A 24,634-nucleotide genomic window follows, 5' to 3' on the forward strand; every position below is an offset into this window, starting at 1 on the left:
CGAACGAACAGCATTGTATTACGAACGAACGCGACTCTTGCGATTATCGTCTCAGTCCGATGCTATATACCTATTATTTACGTATCTGTACATGCACATATACATATATGAGTACAAGTTTATCCTTCGTTTTCCATTTATAGATTGTCTATTTCACATGCCACCGAGAGTGAGAGAGAGACAGACAGATTTTTACTTCTTTACTTCTCTTGTACATTTCATACACGTACATATCATGAAGATACATTTTTTGTTGTTGTTGTTGTTGAATGAACAAAAAAAATGTAATCACTTATGATCGATCGTTTGAAAAAACATAATTGCATTTGGTATCCATTCGGTTTGTTTCGTACCTCAAAGGAAACAAATAAGAATGCAATGACTATAAATACTATTAAAGAAAATCTGAGGCAATGTCACGCACGTTGTTTATGCCAAAATTTCGATATGCAAGGTCGTAGGCACTCGTATGAAACAAAAAAAAACAAAAACAAAAAGAAAAGAAAGAAGAAGTAAAAATATCTATAAGGGATTATCTAAAAAAAAAAAAAAAACCAACAACAACAACAACAAATGTTAAATAATGTGCATAACATACATTAAGAATATAAATTTAAATTGAAAGGAAAATTTATTTGATGTATTTTATTTTAAAACATCACTTGGCCAACTCTCGTGTTGCCACGCGAGAAAGAAATTGTTCATTTCGTTAGATATTTGTTAGATTTAAACGTGTATTCATAGTGGATGAATGATGATGACGACGATGATGACGATAACGATGACGATAAAGAGATGACGATAATTATAATGACGATGACGATGATGACGATGATGATGATCATGATCATGATCGGAATTGTTCGATTCGGCTCGTAGAAATTCGTAGAACTTGCTCGTCCATGTTTAGTCGACGCTGAAGCGTTGCATGTTCGAGATGTGCCGTTTCTTCTCTCCTCGCGAACTACGACGACGACGACGGTTTTAGCATCGTGTGGTATGTCAAGAAGAAAATAATCAACCCAAGGAGAAAGAAATTCTCAACGCGTTTTTATGATTTTTTTCTTTTTCTTTTTTTTTTTTTTTTTTTTCTCAAGAAGTAAAGAAAGAATGAACAAATTTCTAAACCAATCAAGAGTTCTCCTCTAAGTTTTATATATTTTTTTTTTTATCTTTATAATACGAAAGAATATCATTTAATTGTATGCAATTAAATAAAAAAAAAAAAAAATAAAACACCCACATACAGACGATCAATATTCCTATGATTTTAATCGATCTTCTTTCATCGTGACGATGAGATCAAGAAAGTGGGAAAATTTGTTGATGGTTGCAACGAAAAGAAGAGTTCAGAAATGAACAGAAGAAGAAGAAGAAGAAGAAGAAGTTAATTGCTGATTCAACAAATTATTCTTCGATAAAATTCAACAAACGATCGATGAGAAGATTTGTTTAATAAAAACATTGTTTTAATAAGAACAAATAAAATTGTCATCGCGAAATAAAAAAAGAAAATGAGAAGAGTGCCGATTTTCTTGGACCGGTAAATAAGAGGAACGTAAAGATGGCGTCTCGAAGTGACGCTTGCGCTATCGTCTATAAAAAAGACCTTCGGTGAGTGTCTTCTCTCTCTCTCTCTCTCTCTTTCTCTTTTTTATATATATGAAGAACGAAAAGAAAAGTTTGTTTCCTAGTAAGTTTGCAGGAATAAATCGAAAGTCAAATTACGTAAGAATCGGTAGACGACTATTACGTGTCGCGAGTATGAGCGCATATTCGCTAGTAACAAATAAGCAAGCAAGCAAGCAAGCAAAAATGTGCCAGCGTGGGTGTTGTTATGTGTAGAGAAGAACAAGAAGACAATCTTAACTTTGCGCATCGGTGCGTAATCAACCAAGCGCAACATGCACCCAAGAGCGCACATTTGTTTCCAATATTTCCCCGAGTCAAATGACGAGGAAAAAAGATATTATCCAAAAAAAATAAAAAAAAAAAAAGAAGAGAGAAGGAGAAAAGAAGATTACAAATTTATTCGTCAAACTTGATTCGTGACGTTTCGCGAATTATGTTATCTCTTATGTTTCATTTTTCTTGTTCTTCCTTTTAATTTTTTATTTAGCAAATACTTATTAGCATATTATCTCATTCTCTTCTTCTTCTTCTTCTTCTTCTTCTTCTTTTTTTTTATTTCGTTTTTTTTTTTCTATTGGTGAATTCATTTCTATTCGACTAACTTGTTTGGCGCGATACAAAATATTTTTTGTCTTCTCTCGCGCAGAGAGAAAAAGAAAAAGAAAAAGAAAAATAATAAATCTTTAGATTTAATAAATAAGCGCAGAAGGAAATTGTGAAAGAGTGTGTGTTACGAACGATCAACCTGTATATTATTATTAGATTCTAGGCCGATCGCGTTTGCTCGGCAAGCTGTTGCGCTCATCGAAAGTAGGAAAGTTGTTGTCACCCCCCTTCTTCTTCATCTTCTTTTTCTTCTTCATTTTTTTTTTTTTTTTTTACAAGATCATCGCTTACGAAAGTAATTTGAATTTCGTAAAAAAAAAAAAAAAAAAAAAACAATGACTTTATTCACGATTTCAAGAAAACAAAGAGAAAAAAGGAAATACGACAGAGAATAATTAATGACAAGTAGATAGTATTAATTGTTATTCCTTTATACTAAAAGAATAGACACGTGGGTGACAAAAACGTTTGGAATATTATTTTTCAATGTTTTTATCCTTTTTCTATTCCGAACGATTGCAAAAAGATAATCCAACATCATGTAACCGAATGATTATTTTATCTCGTTTGTTTTCGAGTTAGGATCTATCTTTGTATATCAAGTCTTGACGATGATGATCACGACGATTTGTAATTGGGGAAAAAAAGAAAACGAAAAAAAGATTTATCCGTTTCTTATTTTCTTCTTCGTCTACCCTTTCTTCTTTTTTCTCGTTTCATCGAAAAAATAAAAAATACATTTCTATTTCTATCAATCATAAAACGTTTTATCCTTGACCGTTGAAGAAGTAACCGCGACCGAACAATTAGTTCGGCTTTGACGTCGTATTTGTATGATTTACGTCGATCAGAATGAATGACACGACGCAACTTTTAAATGCACGAAGACGGCAATGTAAAAAGAGAAAAATCATCGATCTGTTATACGATCTTCCCTTTTGTTCTTATTATTATTACTATTATTATTATTATTGTTATTATTTTTATTATTTTTCACGTTGATTCAATCAATCGTTCACGATACCGATTCGTGATCTCTCTTTTATTTTAAACGTAACGTATGCTATTAATATACTTCGCTTCGATCAATTATTGTTAGGTGATGGAGCAGGACAAGTAGTTGCATCTCCTACAATTTTCTTTCTTATTACTTTAACTCGTCGATATATCGTCGATATATTTTTATCCATGCCCATTTCATTTAATAAAATCATTTCTTTTTTTTTCCGCTTATTTCCAATTTTGAGAATGCTCTAACAAATCTAACGATAAAGATTTGAAGATATAATCGCACAGTTATATATATATCGAAGATTCGATTATCACGTGTGACCACAAAAAAAAAGTTACGTTGAGAAACTTACACGAACGGGGATAGATGGAAAGAAAAGCTTGCTGCTTTCTAATTGGATGAGAGAAGCCCTGTTTTGCAGACTAACGATCCGCTTTCTGTGTCAGCGGCAAAGTAAAAAGATTTGGAACGTCGGATAGACGAGAGGAAACTTCGAAACAGAGGAAAATAATTTAGCTAGGTGGAATTTCACGAAACAAAGCTATATATATATATATAAGGGGGTAGAAGTAGAAGTAGAAGTAGAGGAGGAATAAGTACAAGAAGAGGAGGGTGGTTGATGAAGGAAAGAAAGAAATAAAGAGAAAAAGCAAGAAAGAAAATTCGCGATGAGAGGGGGATGAAGGAAGGGTGAGGTAGGACGGTGCCATGCGGTCGACGAGTGCTCCTCGAGCAAGTTATTTTGGTCCCCACGGTCGCCCTCCACGTTCCCTCCACGTTTCATCCACGTTTCATCCACGTTTCATCCACGTTTTATCCGCGTTTCCTTGCGAAATACTTTTTATTATATTTTTATAGATCTACTATTTTGCTATTCGACAAATATTATTTATCAACAACAAACAAACAAAAAAATTATTTATTTTATTCTCATTGCTTTCCTTCTTTCCTCTCAACGAACCGAACGAAACGAAAAAGAAACGAGAGAAAGAGAGGAGGAGAAGGAGGAGGAGGAGGAATTCTCTCAATTTTGTTCATCATTAATATCGTAAATGTAAGACTCTTTTCGTTATATAACGCATCTAGTATGCATGTAACGTTTGATGGGAATACAAAGGATACATATTTCATAAATCAATTCTGACAAGTATAATTTGTTGGGTAACCTGATTCGATAAACTTTTTTCCAAGTTTTGTCGGTAGAGAGTCCAGTCGGTTGATTGATTGATATTTATTGGTATTTGTAAGTTGAATAAATGATTTTATCACAAATTGTAGGCGCAACAATTTTCCGGAGATATGAAGGAACATTCGGATTCTTCGAAAGTCGAGAGAGACAAGGATCCGCCACAAAGATCGCAAAGCAGTGCTGCCAGTTTAATGTCAATCGGCGCTGATATTTCTCCTAGTTCGTCACATTTTTTCGAGGTAGTCCTTCGATACGAAATATTCTTCTATTTTCTTTTTTTTTTTTTTTATTTTATCATTAGGGAATTGTTCTTTTTGATTTTTTTTTTTAATTTATTTTAGGTACTTTACATCGGTAAGATCAAAGTTTCTCATCCAAAAGTATCGGAATCTTTCATCGACGATGCCCTACTCAGATTTCGTTCGCACGGACTTGAAAAATCTAAATCCTCGGCAAGTGCTTTTCTATCGGAATGTAAGCAACTACAACGTCAAGCTGTCACCAATTTATATGTCGCCAATAATAGGAGGAACAGCACGGTAAGCCGAAAACAAATCATTTTATTTCATTTGATATTATCGCAAAAGTTGTTTTCTTCCTGTCGTTTGTTATTTTGCGTTAGCCTAATCTTTCTTTTAGGAATCTAGTGCCAGCGAAACGGGTAGCGTTGAAAATGTATCCGGACATGGTTCGATCTTAACATCGGTGGCTACCTCATCGATGGTAGCCTCTTCTTCTTCATCTTTAAAATCCGAAGATAGCAACGGTACTCAAATTAGAACATCCTCAATGACTATTGACAATAATGCCGGAGGTAATAATATTCAAGTACCCGAAGTTATGAGAAATCGTGCTTCTTCGATGGGCAGTGTTTTAACAGGTAGAAGAGATTCCGGTCCGAAAACTAGCGACGAGCATAATAGGACCATGTTATTTCAGGTAGAAAAAGAAAAATGCTATTCAAACACGAACTATTGATCTTTATCTTAACACTTTCCATTTTTACAATATCTGATGTATTATTCTCGAATCTTAGGTGGGAAGGGCCGATCTTAGATTGATCAGTCCCGACAGGAAGCAAGTTTTGCTTCACAAACAAATTAAAGACGTTGCAAGTTGCGTACAGGGTGTTAAGAATTCCGAACACTTTGGATTTATTTGTAGAGAAGCTGCAATAGAAAGTTTCGTTGGTTATATATTCAAATGTCAATCGGAATCTGTTGCCGACGATCTCGTTGCAGGTGAGATTAAACTTTCTCATTTTACAATTTATAGAACTGCTTAATTACTCGTCGACAACTTTTTATTTTTGTTTTTCTTTAATGTCATCTTATACATCCTGTGTTTAAATAGCTATCACTCAAGCATTCGTTGCAACTTGCGATGTTACGAGAAAGGAAAGATATCCTGTATTCTCGTGCGAACACTGTCCCATGTTTTGGTACAATAAACTATATCAAGAGATAGAAGGTAATATATTCATATAAATTGTGTATCTTCGACTTAAGTTAAAAATTGTTTTGTTTTTTTTAATCTCGCAGGTCAAAACGATCGGCGAACCCAAAGTATAATATTTTCACGAATGGAACAATTACCGGAAGACGAACAGGAAATTGTTGTTAGCAAATATAAAGGTGCGGAAGCAATCGGAGGTGGATCTGGTGCTGGTTCGAGTTTGCGCGAACAGAATCAATTTCTCATGAGATTATTACGTGCTCATTGCGAGGCTAAACAAGCCAGGCACGTTCACGATACAGCCGAGAATAGGTACAATGATTTTTACAAAAGTACAAGTATTTCAATTAAAAATTTCAACAAATGATATATTATGTATGACGATGTTTAATACAATTTTCAGAAGCGAATTTTTAAATCAGTATCTCAGCGTAGGCGTTGGTAGTACGATATTTATGAAAGCAAAACGTTCGCTGACTAATAGTTTCGATAATCTTATGAAACGAAAGGGTTCGCGCGAAGACTTTGGACTCTCTTCGCAACCGAAGGATCATAATCATTTGAATGCAGTATTACAAAAAAGCGGAAGCCAGAGTCCCGATAATTCGCGTCAATCGTCGATTGGTGCAGACGTTGCGACGGAAAATTCTGGAAGACCAAGATCGTTACGCGTATCTCCGGAACAACAGATATCTGTTAATGCAGGACCGAGGAGTTCAATGATGGATATGTAAGTGTGGAATAATTTAACAAATATTCTCTTCAATTATAAATATTATTTGTTCATTGATTTAATTTGTGCAGCTTTTTAAAAGTAGGCAACTCGCCGAAAATGTCGCCGACGGAATCCGACGGAAATACCGACATGCATTCCAACAGTTCCTGGAGACAGGCGATATTACATCGAGTTGTAACGCCTGGTAAAGAACATGATAAAAATAATGGAAAAGCTGAAAGTTCTAATGCCAATGAAGTACCTGCTGTTGCTACGCGCAGAACGAGACAGGAATTGAGGGATCTTTGGAAAAAAGCAATTAACCAACAAGTGATACTTATACGAATGGAGAAAGAGAATGCAAGACTTAAAGGTATTATAATCTAACTTACTTATCATTCATTTATATGCAAATGTACATACTATTGATTGTATTCGTTGTAACATAAAATATTCGAATTAATTTAAGAACGTCAAGAAGAAGCGACAGTGAAAAGAATCAAATTGGAATACGACGAAATTAGCAGTTGTGCTCGTGAACTCGTTGAAGTATGGGATTTACTGGTTAGCAAGGAATCCCGTGTTTCTACGAAGTGTGACAATCAAATGCTCTTACATGCCATCAAGCAAGGTAACAAACCGGATTACAAATAAATAAGATAAAATAGTCTAATACCTGTTTGCTATTCTTCAGGTGTACCTAAAGGAAAAAGGGGCGAAGTATGGCAATTTTTAGCGGAACAATTTTGCCTGAAACAACCACCCATAGATACTCATGAATTCCCGAACTACAATACATCTTATGATTTATTACTAAAACAATTGACATCTCAGCAACATGCTATTCTTATCGATTTAGGACGTACGTTTCCAAATCATCCGTATTTTAGTTCACCTTTGGGACCTGGCCAATTAGCACTTTTCAATTTATTGAAAGCTTATTCTCTACTGGATCACGAAGTCGGCTATTGCCAGGGCTTAAGTTTTGTCGCTGGAATTCTTCTCCTACACGTAAATATTCAATTTTACGGTTAAATAAATGTCATTTTCAATGTTGCATAGTGTGCATCAATGTTGTAAAAGTTTAGTCGATTAGATTAGAAACACTTCTTGTCGTTTTTTTATTTTTATTTTATATATCATAAAAAATGTTTCTAATTGTTTCATAATCAGATGATGGAAGATCAGGCTTTTTTTCTCTTACGACATCTGATGTTTCGGAGAGGCCTGAGAAAACTCTACCTTCCAGATATGGCAGCATTGCAATTGCACTTATATCAACTGTCAAGATTACTGCACGATAGACTACCGGCACTTTATGATCATTTTGACAAGCACGAAGTGTCACCCACTTTGTATGCAGCACCGTGGTTGTTGACCCTCTTTGCCAGTCAGTTTCCATTAGGTTTTGTAACTAGAGTTTTTGGTAAGTTCTCTTACCTCTTCCAAATTTATGATCCCCCTATCATTCCTTACTTTACTTTACGTATTATACGTCCAATAAAATTCGATGGAACATTTTTTTTTTATTCGATCATCCTTCTTTCTGTCACAGATTTACTTTTTCTCGAAAGTTCCGAAATATTATTCCGAGTAGCCGTCGCGTTATTGGAAGAACATCAAGATCAGTTGTTGTGTTGTGACAGTTTCGAAGAAATAATGGAATATCTTAAAGTAAGTATATATACGTGGAAACGTGGTCATCGAATAAGAATTTATTTATTTTTTTTTTTTCTATGAATCTTTTTAGACTCGCGTGCCAGCCGTTGACAAGGCCACCTTGGATCGCGTAATGAAACGTGTTTTTTATCCGGACATGGAAGTTTCCAAACAATTGAATGAATACAGAGTGGAATATCAAGTTTTACAAGAAGAAATGGTATCGATGAAACCGCAAATCGAAAGTTTGGAAAAATTCAAGGTTATTAACAAACAATTGATGAAACAAGTCGATCAATTAAACGAACAATTGGAGGTAAGAAAATCATTAGGATGCAATTCGTGAAATTATTTTGAATATTTTTCTTTGTTTTCGGTACAAGTGTTCATTGTATGCAAATTTTGGTTTTACAGATAGCAATGAATAACATGCAACGTTTGGAAACAGCCCGATCGATGCAACAATCGGTTGTGAATAAATTAGAATCTCATAATCGTGGTCTCGAAGTAACGGTTACAACTTTGGGCGCATTCATTCAACACCTGGCTGAAACGCGCGACGACATAGATTTTCCAGGTGATGTACGTAGAATAATTTCGCAATTGAGCTTGGCCGAAAAGCGAAGGAATACGAACAAATCGTATCCATTGAAAATATTAGAAGATCATACGAAACAAGGTTTGATTAAAAGTAATTCGACCGGTAGGGAATCACATAATTTTTTAAAGAACAGTAACATGATCGATCCTCCATATCCTTTAAAATCAACATTGAGCCAACCAAATTTGGCAACCAGATTGGAAAAAGTATCATCATTTTTTTCTAATTCGCACAATCATATACAAAAGCAACGAGCACAATTGGCCGCACTTAGGAACGAGTATACCGATCCAAACGTAAGAATCAATAATGACGAAAATGATCCAAAAACGGTCAATATAGACATACAAATAACGGATGCAATGACATCTCAAAATGATAACATAGAACAGAACGATAATCATTTAAAGATTCAAACGGCAAATTTAGAAAAATCAGTCTCTTTACCATTATCTAATGCAAAATTAAAATTCAAACCCTCGAAATCGGCTTACGAATTGGGTTCCGTTAAAAAAGTTCCAACGAGTAAAATCGAAGTTACCAATGAAGATTCCGTGACGAATTTGACAGGAACAATGCACCCTTTGGATACTTGTAGCGATGTTAATTTTCGATACGGTGGAACGACCAAATTAAAATCTATCAAACCAGTTAGATTATCTAGTCCAAGTGGTCAAGGTGATAATTTAAATAAAAATACTCAAAGCCAAAAATACTGAAGCTTTAAATAGATAACACTTACTTATGTTAATTATGTTTGCAAAGAAAAATGGAAATACTATCTCAAGAAGAAAAGATAAAAAATTGTGATTGAATGGTATCGTCGATTATATTCATCGAGAAATAACTCAAAACAATTTTATTACGGTCTATATAACATTTGCAACGATCATTTAATTCTCTATTCTCGAATCTACATTCATTTTTTTTCCTCCACACTCCGTAATCTCATTTCCTTTTCATTCATTTTTTTAGAATAACAAATGTGTATTGCGTAAACGAATGAATTTCTGTTATACTAAAAACGTATATAGTTATCTAGGAAAAAAGAAAAGAAAAAAAAACAAAAGAAAAATAAGTACACATTTTTAGAAGGACAAAGATGTGCGTATTGAATTTAAATAGAATTCCTAATAACTTGATATCAACGAATATTAATACGTATATATATATATTAAATAAGTATATCTGTGTGTAAGTACATAAAATATGCATACATAAATACTTAAAGAATATGTTTTAAAGCAACTATTTGCGTAAAACACGATGTGTGTATCGTCCTATACAGATCTCAATGAGGATGTCAATGAAAAGAGAAACAATATCATAAATGGAGCTAATTTCTTGCCTTAAACAAACAAAACAAACAAAATAAAAATCATTTACTTAGGGCACAAATTTTCCATAAATAGTATGCACCATGTGCATATTTATTGTTACCAAATTAATTGAAAAGAAAAAAAGAAAGAAAGATAAAAAGATTAATAAAAAAGAAAAATATTAAAAGCCATAAGTTACCTGGAATTATATCATGTATATAAATATAGATCTAACAGTATAAATAATTTCCACTTGTTATTAAATAAAAATTGTTATAAAGAAATGAAAAATAATTAAAAAAAAAAATAAACAAAACAAAACAAAAAAATAAATAAAAATAAAAAATAAAAATATGCCAAATATTTTAAGATGTAAGAAATAAAAAAAAAGTGATATTGAAATAGATGAATATTTGTATTAATTGTGTGTATAGATTTATTGTGAGATAGAGAGAGAAAGAGAGAGAGAGAGAGACAGAGATACGTATAGATGTATAGACATAATTCATTTTTAGATATATATATATATATTATAATTGTAGATTCGTGTAACAATGAAGTATTATTATTATTACTTTTGCACAAAGCATGCCTTGCGATATCAGGGATCTTTGTATTAACGTTGTATTATTACTGTTAATACAGAACATAAAATAATATGAATTGGATAAATTGTTAAAATTTTTTTCCTCTCCAATAATAACCTTTTGCTTATATTATTTTTTGTTAACCATTTTAAATATGACGATAAAAAAAAAAAGCTAGAGGGAAAAAATAGAAAGGGAGTTCTTTTTATAAAACGCATTGGAATAAAAAGGTATTGTAAGTATCGAATCAAAACCCATTGGAAACTGAATTATTCAGTTTTCATTTCGAGCCAGTAGTAGTAGTTGTAGTTGTAGTAGTAGTAGTAGTAGTAGTAGTAGTAGTAGTAGTAGTGGACGTTACCTGTGTTTTATTAACACGCACGTAATTACCTTTTTTTTTCTTTTTTCTCTTTTTATATTTCGTGTATGAGAATTATTCCGGTAGAATATATTTATAACCGTGCAATTGTAAATGTTTAAAACATCGATTCGGATTAAAGCGAATAATCTCATCTCATTGGCGCTTTAGCGGATAAAGAAGAAAAGACAAAGAAATAAAAAAAAAGGAAAAAAGAAAAAGATCTTCGAGGATCTAACTAAAATCGAATGAAAGCGTAAATTTCCATTTTCTTAATCTACTCTCGTCGTCGTCGTTGTCGTCGTCGTTGTCGTCGTCGTTGTCGTCACGTTTTATTACGTCTTGTTCTTCTTCTTCTTCTTCGTTTTTTTTCCTCTTCTTGTTTTTCTTCTTTTGAGAGATTGAAAAATCTTTTAATATCGTATTCTTATTACTATTGAGAAAGAGATTTTTGTACAATTTCATGTGAATACCTATATTCGTTCGAAACAAATGCAAATAATGTTCTCTTTCTATTTTATCTCGATTTTTACATACGACATAATACCGGCATAATCGCGTTAACGTTTATCATAAACGTGATATATACATACCGTACCTATGTACACTCTCACAAAGGTAATATTCTTATGTGATACATTGTTTCTTACATCAGCGATATTTCGCATAATTTTCTCAAACTGCTGCTACTGCTGTTGCTGTTGCTACTGCTGCTGCTTCATTCGTGAAGAATAATCCATTTTATTTATGATTTTTACGTTTATCGCGTTGAACCTCTGATTAAAAAGAATCGTAACGATTATGATACTTCATACTTAAGTAAGAAAACAAATAATAACAAAAAAAAAAACATCGAAGAATATAAAATTCTGTAACGTACATAAAAAAAGAATTTAGAAATGTGAGCTTGAAGAATATATATATATATATATATGTAGAAATAATACATCGACCTGAGATAATGATTTAGCAGGTGCATCCTAGAAAACCGAAACACAAGTATGTTAGTGTATATATGTGATATATGGGAGAGATTACTCGTATATTATTCTCTTTCTGTTTCTCTTCGTTTAAATAAAACTTTCTGTCTAAGTTAAAACTATCTCTTAATGTAATTTCAATATTTATAATTAACACTTGTCGTGTAAATCCTATCGATTAAAAATAATGATAGATAACAGGTATCAGTATTTTTCGCTAAACTAAAAACCACAATCGAAATATTTTAGGAATTATGAAAAAAAAAACCATGTGTGCATATCACACAAGAGTTAGAAGTGAAACCTTCAAATAAACAACTTTCGAGGATAATTTATTATATAATATTATTATAATATTATTTGTACTTTTAATTTGTAATTATTTATTTAATTATTAATTTATTATATAATAATGTGCGCCTGTATGAATGCAACCCTCTCGACACACTTTGAAAATGTTGCTTGCGAGCGCCATCTATTGGGACGGAATTTTTTTCCAGTCAAAACTGTTTATACACGTATGTATGACGGGTTGCCTATGTTTCGGGCAGAAAAAATTTCGTTCCGACAGATGGCGATCACAAGTAACATTTTTAAAGTGTGTCTGGAGGGTTGCATACATACAGGCGCGCATTTTTATAATAATTACAAAGAAAGTAAAAAATGATAAAAAATTGAACTCTAATATTGTTATTAATTTATGCATATTTTTAGAATAATATTTATTATTTTATATGAAATAAAAATAAAAGAATCATGTGTGCAGATCACATGGGTTAAAAGCGAAACTTTTAAAAAACGTATTAATTATTAATTAATTTTATTCTAATCTTACTTAGTATTAAAGCCGTTTCTTTTCCCCACTACATCACGGTTTCGTTTTCTCACTAAATCATCGCGTTTCATTTTTTCAAATCACACTTATTCTAAAGAAGTTTTCACTTCAAAAAAAAAAAAAGAAAAAAGAATATTCCTTGTTCTATGGGATAAAAAACAAGAAGAATGATTTAAAAAGAAATTGATTGGAAAAGCAATAGCCGAGATATAAGAAGACAATTTTGAAATGACGATGGGAAATGAATTTGGCAGGTGATTTTCTAGCGAATCCTTCTTAGCGAATCCTTCCTAGCGAATCCTAGCGTGTGTGCGTGTGTATACGTATAAGAGGATAAAAATGTTGGAAAAGTATTATAGCGTGACTCCCAATCAGAGAGATGTTAGAGTGAGGGTCCTAGCGAGATATAGATGTAGGTAGACAGGTGGAAGGTTGTTGGTGGAAGGTTGGTGGAAGGTTACGAGAGCGCAGACGCCGTAGGAAAGCATCGAAGACAGCACCCGGCAGCGGTGGAACGGTATCGGAGTACCGGACAGAGCTAGCTCGACCGCATTGCCGTGTTCGTTCCACTGAGTTCGTGAGGACAAGAGTGAGGAACGTGCAAGAAATATTCTAAAGACGTAGATAACATTTAACTTCACTAAATAATCATTTTTCTTTCCGTTTTTTTAATTTTTTATTTTCAATTCCCCTGCTAAACTTATTACTACTATTATAATAATATACTTTTTTTGTTGTTCTTGTTGTTTGAAGTCAAACACAACTTTGACCTACGTATCTCAACGTCAAAAAATATTATTGGATATTCGATTGAATTATTTTGTCTTTCCTCCTAATTGAGACGAATAAACGGAAGGAAGATAACAACGGAATAGAAGAGACACACACGCATACGGACAGAAAAAGAAAGAGAGAAAGAGAGAGAGAGAGAGAGAGAAAGTAAAGAAATAACATTTTGTGTTTCAAAAATATAATTACGATCAAAACTCTATCAACCATAGTTGATCTTGGACGTTTCCCGCGCTTACGTTACACCTGTTAACGAGGAAACCGGTGCCGGCCCTTGACCATCTAGAGGCAAGTAATAGAAACAATATCAAATCACTTCGTTAATTCTATTATTATTATTATTATTAATTTTTTTTCTTCTCTTGTTCTTTTTATAATATACAATTTATAACATATAATTAATATTTATTTACAATTGTTAAATTATCCACGATGAAATGAACCTACGCGTTTTAATGTAATGAAAAGGCACGTAATTTTTACGAGAATAATTTTATTTTTCCCCAGGCACACACACACATACATACACACACACAGAGACACATATTCCTAACACACTAGGAAAATAAATTTGCTAAATGTAAAAATGGAACTTTAATAATATATATTTTCCGTGAGAAGAAACTAAATGAATTTAAAACAAGAATTTAATTAACGACATCTCAATCGCGAAACTTTAATTAATCCTACGGTGGAAAGTTTATTAAATTATTCGTATTTACTATTCGTATTTGTATTTTTTAGTTTCTTCTTCTTCTTCATCTTTTTCGTCGTCGTCGTCGTCGTCGTCGTCGTCGTTGTTTTTAGTTTTGCGTAATTAATATAACACGTTTAGTAAATTACAATATAGGAAAGTATTGGATACAATTAACTATACTCGTACGTAACAAGTTGAAATGGTAAACTCTGACATTTGGTAGAAATGAGTTTTCGTTTTCCCCAAGCACATGTTGAAGTTGCGCGGTTAAACCGCTATATTCCCGCTTTAGTATGACTCGTCGAAGTATAGAATGGCAAAGTTATGGAGCTAGAGATAGTTTTCCACTCGCCATAGACTGGTCTAGTACCATCCAGAAAGTTATTTCACGTAACGACGTGTAACCTACATAACTTTTAACGCTAGTGCTGAAGAAACTGAGATTCGAAAGAGAAAGAGAGAGAGAGAGAGTGTGTGATAGTAATGAAAGAAGATATATTAGGTCGAGTAAACTAACTAATCTATTTTTTGTATTTACCTATTATAAGTCACCGAAACAAACGGATTTTCGATATCACTACATAGATGAGGATTCAGTTAGTCTTCTGTCAAATTTTTTGATGTAGTCAATGTTACATTTAACCATTTTGCTTAACCACTGAAATAGATAGTAAAAAGTGCAAATTCGATATGTAATCCTTTAAGAATTGAAACAAGGCAATAGTACTAAGGTGGCAACTGAAAAAATATACAGCAATTACGGTGCAGGACTGATAATTGATAGGGTAGTTAGAAATTGGTTTATAAAATTCCGTTCTGGAGATACGATCTTAAAAGATGAACCGAGTGCAGCGACGTATTTCCGACTTTGATGAACCTTTTAAAGGTAATATTGGGGCAAAATCCAATAGATACGTTGAACAATTGCAAAGAGTGGAAGAAAATAAAAAACTCCATGAAAGGTGTCTTGCACTTATCAGTCGCAGAAACACCATTTTCTTTGTCTCATTAATAACAGAAGTTATATTTATGACTCGACCTAATATAATAAGCAAGAAAAGGATACTAAAAAAAAAAAATAAAACCATAAGAAAATGAATTAAAGGAAGAAAAAAAAAAGAAAGAAGATATCATTTAACATTATAATCAGGTATAATGTTAAAACCGAGTTTTCATGAACCACAATGTGTGTTAGAATTTGAAATTCTTGCAAAAATTTAACCACACTACCGGATATCTTTATCTATAACAAACTTTGCTTATATCCCTGCCTGCATAATAAAAGAGGGTCAGAATAATGTATTCCTTTCGCTAATCTTCTGGTATTACAAACTAGATAAACACTAAAGTAAGAAGATACTAGTTTGATATTATTCAAATGAACAATTTTATAAAACATTATTGTATTATCTATTGTTTCTTTTTTTTATCTCTACTTTTTTTTTTGTTTTTTCACGAGGAAAAAAATAATTAAAATTCTTGTCACCGAGTATGGCAATTTCCGTTAACCTTTCTTTTTTTTTTTCATTTTAAAAATCATTGTTACCATAAATCATCGTTAAAAAAATCACGACTCCAGGCGTATATATATATATATTTATATATATCTTTGATCTTTTCCTTGTTTCTCTGCTTTTTTTTTTTTTTTCGTTCGTTCGAGTTGATACGATATGGTAAAAAGTTGGATGACGAGAGAGGTGGAGGAAATAAAAGAAAATAAATAAAAAAAAAAAAAAGAAAAATGAAAGCGTGGGAATTGAAATCCCACGACAGTATGTCGTCTTCTCATCGCGCATCCTTGCATCCGTTTGCATGTATCAAAAAGGAAATGCGAAAGGAAGTATGATGATTCCGGAAAAATCGGCGGATGGTAAACGAAAACCGTATTATGGAAAGTACGTTTTTTTTTTTTTATAGATATGTGATTTTTCGGCTAGATAACCGTGACAACTACTATTACGTTCGTAACAAATGTTACATTTTGATTTATGTTAAAAGAGCTAAGAATAAATCGTCGTTGAAAGATTTTCAATTTTAAAGTAAAAACAAAAAAAAAACAAGGAAAGAAAGAAAAAAGTGTCCAACGACAAAACTAGTCATTTTTCATCGAATAGAATTTAAATCAAGTTCAAATTGATTTATGAAATGTTTTTCAGTCGTGCACAACTTTTCTAAAGAAAAATGCAACAACTAACAAATGAACAAACAAAAATGTATGAACAAGAAAAATGTATGTTGTGCAACGTGCGCGTAACATCAAAGAGGGAGAAGGAAGAGAACAAAAAAAGAAGGAGGAGGAGAGAGAGAGAGAGAGAGAGAGAAGAGAGACATCGATGCTTTACTCAGAATAAAGAGATATCTATGTGCGTGTTGCAGTCATTAATAATATTGAAAATTGATGATATCGGAGAATAATATACGCACGCATATATATATAAATATAATTTTGATATTTGTTGCGGATGAATTGTGGGTAGTTTGCAAAGATACATCCGTTCTACGTTATAGTATCGTGGTTTTAACCCAAATATCTATAGAAGGAGGGAGTGGATTGGGGAGGTGACCAAACGATTCAGCCCTTCCTCTTTCGATAATATACCCTTTTGCCCTGCCAACGTGTTTACGCCAAAGGACATTACCCCACATCGGTCTCACCTACATTTAGCCAGTGCAACGTATACTATACTTCCTAGTATTCCTAGTATTTCTAGTACTATTACTACAAACATATACGAGTACACGCATACACATAACAGTGTTACGTACAAAGAGGGAACAAATATATAACAATTGGATGCAACGTACAAATGCATAAAGTTCGTAATAAAAAAGAAATTTATTTTATTTTCCTGTAAAAGTAAGTTTGAAAATACCAAACTCACGTTAGATTATTCTTTTCGCAAAAAAAAAAAAAAAAAAAAAAAAAACAAGAACTATAAATAAAATCATGTGTCTTTTTCATGCCAAAACTCGTAAAGAAAATTCTTCGAGCAACGACCTTATATATCGGTTTGATCTATAAAAATGGACTCTCTTTTCCTTTACTTATTTCCATTTACAAATAGTACTGGACGGACACGATCGGTACGATATAGTCTCGACCCGTTTTATCTTGGCCAAATTTTGATGCGGTCGTTGTTTCGGAACCGTGAGAACGAATACATCGATGCATAAGAACACGTTGCAAATTTGACTTGGTTGGAAGAAATCCAAACACCGAAAGGATAGTCTACTCTGCCAATGGTGGTTTCAGCTGAATTTAAACAAACCACCTAGGCTACTCATCTCCCACCCCACCCCCACCCCACCTCCACCCCACCCCCCACAAGTCCATCTTTTTAAAAATTTCTTACTTGTTCTTCCTTCTACTAGCAAAAAGATGTTAACCATCTCTTTCATCTTTTCTCTACGATGTTTGTTAGAACGTGAAAGAGAAAGGCCAACAATAAGTGTACTCTATCGAGGTATCTTTATACATACCCACCCTCTTATCTTTTGTCTCTTCGAAACCATACCCGTTTTTTCGTCTACGTTTATATTAAAGAACCCTTCCAACCTTCTCACGCATGTAAGTTACTTCATTCAAATTCTAATACCCCCCTCCCCCACCCCGCCCCACCCCGTTTTTTTTTCTTTCCCCCTTGACTTCTCTGTCCTATCCCGATTTCTCTCACACCATTTGTATGATTTATACATCAAATATACGTAAGGTGTGAAATATTTCAAGTTAACTTTTATATAAGCTTTTTCTCGGTTAAACGTCGTTATCCTTTTTGACGTTAAATCGACTTGCCCTGGGTAAGGGATGCTGGAATACATTTTTTTCGCTTCTCGAATCTGTTTAACGAGGCGCGAGATAAATCACGTGCGATAGACCGTAAAGTAAAGAAGCGTGTTGCTAGTTTTCTTGATTTACATCGTTAAAAAAGAAAAGGAAAAAAAAAGATGGAAAGGAACACTAAATGAGATTCACAAAAGAAAGAAAAAAGAAAGTGGTATAATAATTTATGATTGTTCCCTATATAGAAAGATGTAGGGGTGGAGGGATTAAATGGAACTTCTTTTTCTTTTTCTTGTTCTTGTTCTTTTTAATGACAGGGGGTAGGTCAAATAATAGGTAAAAGCTCGAAGGTGTCACGTATCGAACGGCAATAATCGTGTGTGCGAGGGGTGGTGTGCGAATAAGTGTAAAGACGCGTATGCACGTTAACATAAGTGGAGCAATGACCGGAGGAAGCAAGGAAGCATGTTAAAACTCTCCTTGTGTCGTTCTTGGCTCAGTTCTGGGCTCCATTCTGTCGGCTTTTTCTTTCTACCTATAACATACAAGTATACGTGAAGTACTTACTTTCGTTTTTCGATTTAGTTTACATGGACAAAAGACCAATGGGGTCTGGTATAAGAAAAAGGAAGACAACTAGAAAGGATGTAGCAAAATAGGCAACATGCTGAAACACCAATGGTGAAAGCTGAGTGAACAACGTGGGGGGTATTTTTCCTTCCGCGTTTATGCATTTGCTTTACTTCTATCTTTTATTCTTTTATTTTATTTTTCAAGATAACCCCTGGCTTGGCCTGGCCTGGCCTGGTCTGGTCTGGTCTGGTCTGGTCTGGTCTGGCGTCGCGTCGCCTCGCTTCGCTTTACGTCGCGTCGTCGACCCGTCGCCCAATCTTTTTCTTTATTTCTTCCTCTTCCTCTTCCTCTTCATTTCCTCTTCAAGAACTCCTTCGAAAGAGTCAAGTTGAAAGATCGCAAGAAAGCGATGACTCCGTTACTTTTCAACTAACTTTTCTTCTAATCTTCCTTTTTTGTTCGAAAACTCGAAAGTTGAGCAAAACGTTTTATCACTCGCCACGCATTTTTAGATCTATTTCAATTGGAATTAGATGAACTTATTTAGTTGATTAGTTGAATTAGAATTTTCTATTAAATTGAACGATTAAATCGTACTAGGATGTGTCCAAAACTTGACAGCTTTGATATTCGATTTAATTAACGTTTAATTAATTTATTATTACGTCAAAGGAATACAAATTTACATGTCACTATGTATGTCCTTCGAGTTGATTTTTTTTTTTTTCAACGTTTCTAACATAGTTTTGATAAATGTTCTTTTTTCTTTTTCTTTTTTTTTGGATCATAATTTTTATGTTTGATTAAAAAAAAAAAGACGAGAGGGATGAGGAAACTTGGAAACTCAAACTCAATCGGTCGCATAGCATTTATCGGATGGTTTAATCGATCGCGTTGTCCTTATCGAGCGTGATTAATCTCACGTAGTACTTGATCCTGGTTCTTGAATATCTGTTATCTCGATGGAAATTGCGTTACTCTTTGATATCGATCGTACGAGAAAAAGCCTTTTTTTTATTTTTTTTTATTTTTTTTTCCTGCAACCCGAGTTTAAATTCGTGTGAGCGCATAATGCTCAAATATAATTATTATTATTATTATTATTATTTTAAAAAAATATTTAAAAAATTTAGACGAAATTGCGAAAACGGATGTGTAACATTGAAAGCACAAAACAACAGAAAATTATTTATTCTTCTTCAAGGTTTTTTTTTTTATAAAATATTTTTCTATTCTTTTAATATATATATATTTTTTTTATTCCCTCGTTCGAAAAAGAGTAGCTCATTTTATACGTAAGAAAAATGATAGGCATCGTTCGCGTTAATTTCATTTTCCTTCGTTTGTTTTCTTTTTTTTCTTTTTTTTTTTTTTATCCGAGAAAATTTCTCGAGGAAATATCATTAAACTACAAAGGTAAGAGAAAGAGAGAGTTGTTTTAAAGGTGGACATCTATTTACTTTCTTTATTCCTCCGAGCTTTTTTACACGGTTTTTTAAGAACAACTTTACTTCAAACTAAATCATGGTTAACAAACGCAAAAAAAAAAAAGAAAATAAAGAATGATATACATATATATATATAGATATGTACATGTAACTATACAAACAGAAAATTGTGCGTGCGAGTCCGATATTTCTTTTTTCATATTCAGTTGCTTTATGAAATATTTGTTTCGAGAGAAAAAGAAATTGCGGGTAACCAACGTAAAAAAAAAAAAATATATATATATATATATATAAATACATATATGTATATATGCACATGAATACACGTATGAATCTTTTTTTTTTTAGAAATAAAATTGAGAGTACCAAAGGTGAAAAAAAAATATTTCCATATATTATTTATAAATAACTTTGATGTACTCTTTTTTTTCTTTCCCATACCCATTTCCCATAACCTTTTAGCTTCGAGAGATATAATTTGTTTTTTCTTTTTTGTAGGAAAAAGAAAATAATATTTATCTAACGCGATAAAATAATATATTTGCGTTATTTGCTAGAAATAATATTTTATGTTAAAAAATGCAACAAACCAAATATATATATATATATATATATATATATATATATATATATATATAAAAGCTTGAGTATGAATCGTACATTTTGATATTTCAGAAAATTGTTGGCACAAATGATGAAGGGTCGACACCACTTTCGACGACGATTTAGTCTCCAACCATCGTCGTTGAAAGAAGGACAGGAAGATGGAACGACGAAAAATGCTAGGTTGGTTCAATTTTTTCATTTATATGATACCGTATATAGGTATAGATAAAACACAAGTATATATCTATATATATATATGGTGAGATAAATTCGCTTTTCTCAGATATTATCAAATTTGTATTAATGACAATCACACATAGTTGATAATAAAACAATCATTCGAGAACTTGGACACCAATTTAAGTTACCAAGAAATAAATGAATAATTAAAATATGTTCAAATTTTCATTTTTCTTCTCTTCAAAATGATATTAAGAAAAAAAAGCGACTTTTATCTCACCCCTTGTATATGAACAAAATAAATAATAATATGGCCAGTAAAGTTATTTATACCTATCCCTAACGGTATTCCATCCCTTCAATAATTTTTCCTACCTTTTCAACCACTACATTTCACTTATCCTCGATCGTTTATCGTTTTTTTCTTTGCCAACAACTTCTCAGATACAAAAAAGAAAAGAAGAAATTTGCTTCATTTCGCGAGAATCTTAATGGAGAGGAAGAGAGAGAGAGAGAGAGAGAGAGAGAGAGAAAAAGAGTAGGGGGAAAAAAAAGTGGGATCTCAATTGTACTTTATCCGGGTCTTTATTCTTTGTATCGTAATAAGTGTGTGTGTCTCTGTATCTTTCCCCACTAATAAGCATAGATTATTACCAAGACGATGAGATTTTCGATCAAGATAGCTGTTATCTGGTGCATGTGAAAACCTTGGACCCATCATCCTTCTCTTTCTCTCTCTCTCTCTTTCTTTCTCTTCCTTCCGCCTTTTCAAGCCATGTTTCAACCCTATTTGAAGACGAACCGCACTATTCTGGTTTCGTCGGAGAAATCAGGACGCTTTTGTACAATGAGCGCATTCAATAGAGCGCATTTCGTACTTAAAAGAGATCTTTAACATTCGTTAGCACGATTCTATCTTCTCTTCGAGATATTATTTAAGATGATTTTAATGTACTACTATTTAGAAATACTCAATTGAATCTTTAAAAAGAAAAGAAAATAAATGACCTTTGATTGAATGAATATAATGAAGCATAAATCACGTAGTACATACACAAACACACACACACACATATGCATACACACTATTTCTGTAATTCCAGAAACGAAAGATTATCGGAATCGGATAGCGGTGGTGGCGATGGAAAATCAGCCGAAAGTTCTGTAAGACATAAAATAGTAGTAATGGGTGCTGCCAAGGTTGGCAAATCGGCAATAATCAATCAATTTCTTTACGCTACCTTCACGCCAAAATATAAACGCACCGTTGAGGAAATGCATCATGGTGACTTTAACGTATCCGGTATTCATTTAATTCTCGACATCTTGGACACTTCCGGCTCTTACGAATTTCCAGCTATGAGAGATCTGTCTATTAAATCGGCGGATGCGTTTGTCTTAGTCTACGATGTGAACGATGTCAATACATTTCACGAAGTGAAAACCTTGAGGACGTTGATATTGAATACGAAAGGAGTGGTACCTATCGTTGTCGTTGGTAATAAATTGGATCTGGTGGAGAAGGAGCAAGAGGTAAAATTAATTTCCTTAATTCTAATAATAATAATAATAATAATAAAAACTAATGAAAAAGATATAATTGATTAACCATATTGTTTTTCTTGCGTGGGATTTGTACAGGTTGACAGCGAGAGTACCAGAGAATTGGTGACATCCAAATGGGAAAATGGTTTCGTCCAAGTATCTGCAAAAGAAAATTTAAATATTTCTGAAGTATTTAAAGAATTATTATTACAGGCCAAATTGAAATACAACTTGAGTCCAGCGTTACGTAGAAGACGTCGTCAATCTTTACCACCGCCTCCGCATTTGAATTCGCGCAGTAGCAGCGCTCACGTACCATCGCCGGCGCAATTGCAACATTTGCAACAAATACGAGAACGTGCTGAATCTAAAAGAAATTCATGTATTTTGTCGTAAAAACATACACACACACACACACACACATACATAAGCATTTACATATGTAAACAATACGATACTTTACAATGATCTCTCTCTTTTCTGTTCGAAACTTTCAATTACCTAGAGTTATACATAATTTCACCATTTGCTAACGTAATCGATTCTAGGATTAAGCTTATATAAATGGGGTATATATTTGAAAGGATTTATTAAAGGATTTATAAAGGATTAACGTTAATTATATAACGTAGTTCCTTTGCTCAGAAAATGATTACTCCTTTTTCAGCAACATTGAAAGATAGAATAATTCTAAGATGTCATTCAATCTTAAATATCTACATTCACGTATACATGGATGAATTGAAAAGTCTTGACCCTTAACACATAGAAATAACTTTCTTTTTTTTTTCTTATCCAACTAACTCGTATTACAAAAATAAGAGGCTTTTCTTTTTTCTTTTTTCTTGAGGCTCACAACTTTTCAATACATCCTCATAGATTTTTCTTTTTTCTTCGTCGTAGATCTGTTTGTTAGATTTTTGATTTTATTTTATAGAAAAGTAAAATATAATCGAATTACGAATTTAAACGTCATTCAATAAAATTTATTCGATCGATAGTGAAACTTATTGACCAACTTTAAACGATAGGATAGATATAATACACCCACTAATACAGGATAAATCATATAAAACGTAGAACATTTTTTGATCTATAGATAGTATATACATATATATATATATATATATACCTTAACAGATGGTGTAAATATAAAATACATATACCTGTATCTGTAACACGTCCGATATAGATACGAAATAGTTACATTTCAAGCCACTCGTTGTGATAAACCGTATACATTGTCTGATCGCCTTAAAAATAAAAAAATTAAAAAATTAAAAAATTAAAAATATCGTGAATATATTCATCTTCATGAAACGTTCCAATATTTTCTAAAATCATGTTCTTCTCTTACCAGAAGAGACTAAGAAGTGTAAATCTCAGATTTTTTTTTCAAATTTTACACACTTGTAGTACTTCATGAAAAAATACATTGTGCTTTTGAACTAGGAGACATACATGGCCAACCGTTTGCGAAACAGCTGTAAACTATTACAACTAAAAGAATACACATTTATTTGAAATTTCAATTGGCGTTTTTTTCGCAAACGCCTGGATATTTGCAACAAGTTTAAAGGTACAATGATACTTCTAATGGACTAGTACAAGTATACCAAATTTCACAAAAATCTGAGGGGGGGGGACGATCGCACTGTCTCCTTTGTTAGAAAAATTTCCTGGTATTAAGAGAACAATCATAAGACTTTCAATGGATTATCACAGACATCAGCAGCTTGAAAGCAACGTACTAAATTTTCAATTGATTTTTTATATAAATTGAATTTTATCAATCTTAAAAATCAAACTCATATTAAAGTATTGTAAAAGAAACCTTCTGTATGAGATTTAAATGAATAGAATATACTTAAATTAAATGAAATAATTTATTGAAATTATTTCTTTCATGTGAAATCCTAAATAACAATCGTCTTTATCCCTAACAATTATCTTTTTTTTAAATAAACATAATATTAAATTATCTTACTTGAATTTTGAAGAGCATATTTTAAATAATTCAAAAGAGTTTTACTTTGGCGCTAAAAATTGTGATTGGTCCGTTATACT

The 24,634-nt window shown here is 32.6% G+C and overlaps 2 protein-coding genes across 3 annotated transcripts; both read left to right on the forward strand.

Annotated features, from left to right (window-relative positions):
• The first annotated feature begins 526 nt into the window (after window positions 1–526).
• Window positions 527–10,851, forward strand: plx (PTB_TBC1D1_like and TBC domain-containing protein plx). The gene is given in 16 exon segments (XM_089179565.1): window positions 527–1,618; window positions 4,529–4,678; window positions 4,781–4,978; window positions 5,079–5,378; window positions 5,476–5,680; window positions 5,793–5,909; window positions 5,981–6,206; window positions 6,298–6,624; window positions 6,699–6,982; window positions 7,079–7,240; window positions 7,304–7,620; window positions 7,783–8,035; window positions 8,165–8,283; window positions 8,360–8,584; window positions 8,683–9,579; window positions 9,581–10,851. Coding segments are annotated over 16 exon segments (3,858 nt in total). The 5' UTR covers window positions 527–1,564; the 3' UTR covers window positions 9,605–10,851.
• Window positions 10,852–13,403: 2,552 nt separating this feature from the next.
• Window positions 13,404–24,452, forward strand: LOC107067576 (ras-related protein Rap1). Of its 2 annotated transcripts, none has more exons than XM_015323202.2 (5): window positions 13,404–14,025; window positions 20,912–21,022; window positions 22,126–22,555; window positions 22,664–22,723; window positions 22,781–24,452. In XM_015323202.2, exons 2-5 carry the CDS (start codon window positions 20,928–20,930, stop codon window positions 22,961–22,963), a joined length of 768 nt encoding a protein of 255 aa, XP_015178688.1. In that variant the 5' UTR covers window positions 13,404–14,025; window positions 20,912–20,927; the 3' UTR covers window positions 22,964–24,452. The 2 variants fall into 2 exon arrangements, with proteins under 2 accessions (XP_015178688.1, XP_015178686.1); XM_015323200.2 differs by having other exon boundaries at window positions 13,415–13,568; window positions 13,702–14,025; window positions 22,664–24,452.
• The last annotated feature ends 182 nt before the right edge of the window (window positions 24,453–24,634 follow it).

This window comes from Polistes dominula, unplaced genomic scaffold (genome assembly GCF_049000335.1).
Source record: "Polistes dominula isolate Pdom_NZ unplaced genomic scaffold, Pdom_raw_medaka contig_27, whole genome shotgun sequence".
Classification (NCBI taxonomy): Eukaryota; Metazoa; Arthropoda; class Insecta; order Hymenoptera; family Vespidae; genus Polistes; species Polistes dominula.